Source organism: Pimephales promelas, chromosome 17 (assembly GCF_988280905.1).
Source record: "Pimephales promelas chromosome 17, fPimPro1.hap1.1, whole genome shotgun sequence".
Taxonomy (NCBI): Eukaryota; Metazoa; Chordata; class Actinopteri; order Cypriniformes; family Leuciscidae; genus Pimephales; species Pimephales promelas.
Genome location: NC_142785.1, coordinates 1,477,949 through 1,485,025, shown reverse-complemented (window position 1 = coordinate 1,485,025; position 7,077 = coordinate 1,477,949). Strand labels below are relative to the sequence as shown.

At 37.1% G+C, this 7,077-nt stretch overlaps 1 protein-coding gene across 1 annotated transcript; it reads left to right on the top strand.

Moving 5' to 3' along the window:
* The first annotated feature begins 484 nt into the window (after positions 1-484).
* Positions 485-6,650, top strand: kdelr2b (KDEL endoplasmic reticulum protein retention receptor 2b). Its single transcript, XM_039653840.2, has 5 exons — positions 485-774; positions 1,328-1,428; positions 2,723-2,881; positions 3,590-3,842; positions 5,985-6,650. The coding sequence occupies exons 1-5, from the start codon at positions 684-686 to the stop codon at positions 6,017-6,019; spliced, it is 639 nt and encodes a 212-aa protein (XP_039509774.1). The 5' UTR covers positions 485-683; the 3' UTR covers positions 6,020-6,650.
* Positions 6,651-7,077: the final 427 nt, after the last annotated feature.

Sequence of the window (7,077 nt, the reverse complement as noted above, 5' to 3'; positions counted from 1 at the left end):
ACTTTATTTCTCTGGCTTTATTTCTCGCAATTCTGACTTTATTTCTTGCTATTCAGATTTTTTTTTTTTTTTTTTTTTTGCTCGCTATTCGGATTTTTTCTCACAATTCTTTTCTTCTTTTCACAATTTCAATTCTTCAAGACTTTATTTATTTGATTTCATTTATTGCAATTCTGACTTTATTTTTTCAAAATTCTGACTTTTTTTCTCTGATTTTATTTCTCACAATTCTGAATTGTTTCTTGCAATTCTGAATTGATTTCTCTGACTTTATCTCTTAAAATTTTGACTTTATTTCTTGCAATTCTGAATTTATTTTATCGCAATTCTAACTGTAGTTCTCTGACTTGATTTCTTGCAAATCTGATTTTTTTAGTTCTGCCTCAGGCGCCGGTGATGAGTCGGTGTTTTGGGCCTCCTCGCGCCCCCTACAGGAAGCCCACGCATGCGCAATCGATACATAAATATTCCAGCGATATTTTCCTCCCAACGCGGATCTCCAGCATCATCCCGTGTCTCAGCCAACCCGCAGTCAAGCTCTCAGTGTCGGCCACGTCCCCGGGCCACGTCGCGCTGCTCTCGCCATCTTTCAGTCGCGAAAACCGTGTTTATAACGCCGTTAGAGAGAACAACATCCGCACTTTAACGCGTTCCCTTCACACATCCCAACAGCCCACAGAAACATGAACATCTTCAGACTGACGGGGGATCTGTCCCATTTAGCAGCCATCATCATCCTCCTAATGAAGATCTGGAAAAGCAGGTCGTGTGCAGGTGAGAAATGATGCAGTCATTGTGTTATTGTGAGAGTGTGTGTTATTCCCATCAGTGGAGTGTGTGTTCGGCTGAGCGGTTCCTAGACTGCAGCTGATCCGCTCATTAACTCCTGCACTAGGCCTCATTTGTGTGAATTATTCCGAAGGATGGCAAGTGTTGGTGTATAATGACAGTAGTTGTGTGTTGTGTGTGTTTTTAATGCACGTTTGTGAGTTGCAGCACTTAAAAGTTCGATCTAGCCGCTACAGTTTGGTTTGGCATATAAAACTAAAACATTAAAGTTAGTGTTTTAAACAAACCGATTGTTATTGGAGTTTTGCACTGTATGTTATCAGACTGTAGATAAAGTTAATTCATTCATTCTGATTGCATGCTCTGACCCGTGACGTGGCAGCAGGATGTCATTAGAATATGATTAGTTTTCCATAAACAGTCACCTAATGTTGTGCTGTGAGCTCACTGTGCATTATGCGTGTTTATGACTGTGAAATGGGCTGTAAATTGTGCTGACATGCATGTTGTTGTTGTTGTTGTTGTTGTTTGTGTTCAGGGATATCTGGGAAGAGTCAGGTTCTGTTTGCTCTGGTGTTCACCACTCGCTATCTGGACCTGCTCACGGCCTTCATCTCCCTCTACAACTCCTTCATGAAGGTGAGTTTGAGCATCCCTCCACTTAAAACACGCACGTGTGTTCATGTCTTTTTCTCATTCTTGTAATATATTGAGGTACAGTAGTGCTGTGCTATAAGAGAAAGCTTGCTGAAAAATGAATGGAGGAAATCAGTTATAAGACAATCAGGGTTTGTTGACTCTAGGATATGGATATGGTTTACTCCACCCACAATTTATTATGCAATTAGTGTCAGATTTCTATTGCAGATGTCACTGAAAAATAATCTTGTCAAATGGTTTTGGACATGTCAGGCATTATAGAATATCTGCTAGTAAAAAGACGCCGGGAACCCTCTGGTGTTCAATACAGACTGAAGATAATAAGATGAATTTTTTATATACCGTGTAATATATTATGCATGTTATATACTATATATATATATATATACACGCATATCATGATGCTAGACAATATTCACCTCAAAATTATGCATACTAATTTATAAATAAAATAATAAATGTTAAAAAAACTTTTAATAATTGAATTAAATTCAGTGTTTGACCCATGCTTTTTTGTTTAAAGGTGAAAACCCAACTTTATGTATCTTTTGTAAAATTCCCTTATCTGTCAAACATTTTTTATTAGATTGCAAGCAGAAGGCTCTTTTATGAAGTTACTTCTTTGAAGGACATATTTAATGAGATGAGATTATGCCTGAAAAGGTTCTGGATTTTTTTATCATATGTTAATTTAAAAAAAATATGACTTCTTGTTTATATTTGTTTTGTTTTTGTTGTATTTATATGATATTTGTATTTTTGCAAATGAATTTTTGCCATGAAAATAGCGCTGAAATAAAATAATCTGAATCTGAAAATTTAGTGTTTAAGTTAAAAATAGAGCATCAAGTGTGTGTGTACAATAAATAAACATAAATAAATGCAAACCTGTCTTATATTCCCTACTTGCTTCTCAAACATAATTACCTAATTTTATGAGGTTTTCTGTTTTGACATTTTTTAGACATGATCAAAATCTTTTCTTCCTTTTTTAAACCGATTATAAATACTTTTTGTTTTTGTATTTCTCACAATTTCTGACCACAAAGATCACAGGTCTGACCAATGAACTCTTTCCAATCATGTCCGCGATTTTTTTTGTGTGTGTTCGTGTTGCAAGTGCCACATTGCATCGTCACCCTGTTTTGTACCATTTCCAAAGGGTGTACAAAAATTGTATAATTCATATAACATGCAATTTTTCCTGTCTAAAATGCCCAAAGAGCTGTGGACTTTTCTTGTAACGATGTTTTGTTGCATGTTCCCCATGTAGATCATCTACATCGCATGTGCCTATGCCACGGTTTACCTGATATATGCCAAGTTCAAGGCCACGTATGATGGAAACCACGACACGTTCAGGGTGGAGTTCCTGGTGGTCCCAGTCGGAGGCCTGGCGTTCCTCGTCAACCACGACTTCTCTCCTCTGGAGGTGTGTGTGTGTGTGAGAGAGAGAACGACTTTATTCAACTCTTCATGTTCTTATCTGTGGGCCTCGAGTGAGTTCGCGTAGTGTAACAGCGCAGCGCTTCTGTACGTCACACGCAGGCTCACTATTGGCCGACGCTGGTCATGTGTGTGTGATGCTGGCCAATAGTGAGCCTACATTCTGATGTTACACTTTGCAAAGGCCCACAGAGAAGAACATGAACAGTTGAATATGAAAGACATTATTTTTGTTGTTTTTGCGCACAGAAAGTATTCTCATCGCTTGATAAACCCAAGGTTGAGCCGCTGTCGTCACTCGGACTATTTTAACGATGTCTTTAATAACTTTCTGGGCCGGCAAGTTTCAATTACAGAAGCCTATGGAGGAGTGATTCAGCTCTCAGATTTAATCACAAATATCTTAATTAGTGTTCTGAAGATGAACGAAAGTCTTACGGGGTTGAACAGAGATTAGATTTTTGGGTGAACTATCCTTTTAAATAAGTTCAGTGATGGTTCATTTCTGTTGTAAAAATGTTATTGATTTAGTTAATAATATATATATATATATATAGCCGCTCTGGAGAAAACCGTAATGTCATCGTCCAGCTCAGTTCAGTTCTCATGTTGAAATTGTCATATTATTGTTGAATGTTTAATTAAATATAGAATAGAAGAGAAAGTGTTAATATTACTGATCTCTTCGTTCTAGATCCTGTGGACTTTCTCCATCTATCTGGAGTCGGTGGCCATTCTTCCACAGCTGTTCATGATCAGTAAGACTGGAGAAGCCGAGACCATCACCACACACTACCTGTTCTTCCTCGGCCTGTACCGAGCCCTGTATCTCATCAACTGGATCTGGCGCTTCTACTTCGAAGGATTCTTCGACATGATCGCCATCGTCGCCGGCGTCGTCCAGACAATCCTCTACTGTGATTTCTTTTATCTATACGTAACAAAAGGTGAGTGTTTTCTTCATTTCTCATTTCCTCAGTTCAAAAAGGCTTTAGACGAGGTGTTTGTTTCACTTATTAGCGCAAATGGTTATGAATAGGGACGCACCGATATATGCATTTTTGCCGATAACCGATAATTCTTTATATATTTTAAAGCCGATAACCGATGTATTGGCCGATAAATGAACATTTTTAAGAGCCTGATTACAAAAGTCTCCATTAAACCCATGTCCCGAGCTAGAGATGCACCAATATGAACATTTTGGCCAATACCAATAACCGATAATTCTTTATATTTGAAAGCCGATAACCGATATATCGGCCGATAAATTTACATTTTTAAGAGCCTGATTACAAAAGTCTCCATTAAACCCATGTCCCAAGCTAGAGATGCACCAATATGAACATTTTGGCCAATACCGATAACCGATAATTTTTTTTATTTGAAAGCCGATAACCGATATATCGGCCGATAAATTTACATTTTTAAGAGCCTGATTACAAAAGTCTCCATTAAACCCATGTCCCAAGCTAGAGATGCACCAATATGAACATTTTGGCCGATACGATAACCGATAATTCTTTTTATTTGAAAGCCGATAACCAATATATTGGCCGATAAATTTAACTTTTTGAGAGCCTCATTCCAAAAAAAACCTCTCGTGTCCCAATTACACAATTATAATAATGTTCTCATTATAATTTTATGTAGCCGATATGACTATGTTGCTTATGTTTTTTTTTAAGTGATTCCAGTCTTATTTCAAGCTATTCAAAAGCATCATGTTGAACAGTACGCATCTGAAGCGTCTCAGCTGGAGGACATAATACATTATTCATTGGCGTTAATATATCTGACAAATTTTCTAATTGGGCCGATAACGATAACATTGTAAATGAACATATATCCACCAATACTGCTATGGTTATCGGCCCGATGTTGCCGATTTATTAACGTGGATAAATAATGTATTATTTACGTCAGCTGAGAGACTTTTGTTTTTGTAATCAGGGTTTCAAAAATTATATTAAAAATGTGGATTTAGATTTATTGGCCAATATATCAGTTATCGGCTTTCAGATATAAAGAGTTATCGGTTATCGTTATCGGCTAAAATCTTCACATCGGTACTGAATCAATAGGCGCGTTTCCATTACATATTTGCGCAAAACATTTGCGATATTTTCCAAATGTCGATAAAAAACTATTGCGAAATGACGGTGTTTCCATTAACCGATGTTATGCGACTAAAACGTCTTTTTTTTTCCTCTCGCGATAAGTCATTCCAAAAATCATGGCAACAGACTTTGGTAGGTTTAATTATTTCACAGCCATGCACCGCACTAGACATTATTATTATTATTAATGGAAGGAGACGTGGTGTCTAAATTTGGATTTAGATTTATTGGCCAATATATCGGTTATCTGCTTTCAGATATAAAGAGTTATCGGTTATCGGTATCGGCTAAAATATTCATATCGGTACTGAATCACTGTCTTCTTGATGTTGCAGCTTTATGACTAAAAAAAAAGCCCATTGTGAAATGAATGATCAATGATCAAACATCACTGTCACACTAATCGGTACGGAAACACACATCTCAGGCTGCGGTTTCAGGAATTAAAGAAATAAAAAATCTATGCTATATTCCTTTATCTGTCACTGAATTTTTAATACTCAAGACCAATAGAATTTTAAGAGTAGAATGTTTTTAGAAAAGAAATAGAACTGCTACTTTTATACAAATTACCAACCATTTTGGGAACGAATACGTCACAATATTCCTCGTTATAATAATAAAGTCGCAGAAAAAAGGGGCGGGGCCTGGTTGAGTTAGTTAGTAGTGTGTTAAACTGGTGGTTATGGAAAGAGGCAGGGCATTTCCCAAACACACTCGAAGCGCTCGACCAATCACAACATACTGCTGCAGTCGACCAATCAGAGAACAGTGTGCTTTTCAGGAGGAGGGGCTTCATAGAGACAGGAAGTAAACTGACAGAGAGGCTGCAACAATGGAGAATATGAGGAGAATAATCAACATTCAAGCAGGAAAACCTGTTCTAGGAGAGTCCAAGACTTTGTAAAAGTGCATAATAGGACCCCCTTAATAAATCTTGTTCTAATCTGATTGTTGGTCTCTCGTCAGTGTTGAAAGGAAAGAAGCTGAGTCTGCCAGCGTAAGGGTCTCGGACCGGAGCGAGCCGCTGAGGACGAGTGAGACGAGTGAGATCCGTTCCTGGTCACATCAGGTGCTCTGGATTCAAGCCCAGGCCGTACCGTGGCTTTTTCGGATTCCTGTTTTATGCATCTTGTCTTACCCTTTTTTATTATTCTGTATAAAAGAAAGTTTTCTACATGAAACGTGTGCTATGATTCGACCGACGGCATCACAAAGAGCTGAAATCGCCTCATCGGGCAATGCTAACAGGCAGGGACTGATTCTTATGATGAATATTGATTTTGTTTGTAAGAGTATTTTCAATCTGATTAAATGTACATGTTTTCAAGAAGATTAAGGGAGTGTTTGTTGCTCCGTAGGATAAAATTGAATGGAAAAAAATACTTGTTTTTGCTGGTTTTCTTCATGCAATAATCATTTGTGAAAGATGGTCTAGCGGTTCCTGAAACCGCTTGTCTAATTAGGTTAAAATAACACGATTTCAATGTTTGAAAGATGGAAAATTTCAAATTTATAGCTAAGAACAGCTCAACATATGGGAACCGCCACTGTCTGTCAGCGTACAGTATTGACACTGCCTTCATCACTGTAAATGGCTTCTTAAAGAACCAAAAAATAAACCGTACAAATGTTCTCAAAGATTATGCTGTTTATTTTTAGGATTTTTCTTTTTTTCTGAAACTTCACTTACAGTTTGATTGCTTTGAGGGTTTTAATTTTTTGATTGGCGTAAAATGAATGGATAGGCCAAAAATTAATCATTCATCACCTTTTCAGCAGAAAGTTTTGACCAGTGTTACTTTATTAATATCAAAATATAAATTGGTGAGGTGTTAATTTTATTTCTAATCTCTACTATACTTAATGAAGAGAACCAAGCGCAGACAATAAAAAAACAACAACAATAATAACCACTTTAATTTAAAACCAGAGGTGTAGGGTTTGCTTTCAATTGAGCTTTTGCATGGTGCTATGCGTCAAAATAAAGATTAAATTGGAAACACTGCTTGTTTTGAAAATTGAATGCCATTTTGTTTCGACTCATAAAGCCACGTATATT

Bases quoted from the DNA above. Each gene is read 5' to 3' on its own strand.
- kdelr2b (XM_039653840.2), top strand. From the start codon at position 684: ATGAACATCTTCAGACTGACGGGGGATCTGTCCCATTTAGCAGCCATC. The intron at 775-1,327 runs GTGAGAAATGAT...GTTTGTGTTCAG, and splicing joins GAAAAGCAGGTCGTGTGCAG to GGATATCTGGGAAGAGTCAG. The intron at 2,882-3,589 runs GTGTGTGTGTGT...TCTTCGTTCTAG, and splicing joins ACGACTTCTCTCCTCTGGAG to ATCCTGTGGACTTTCTCCAT.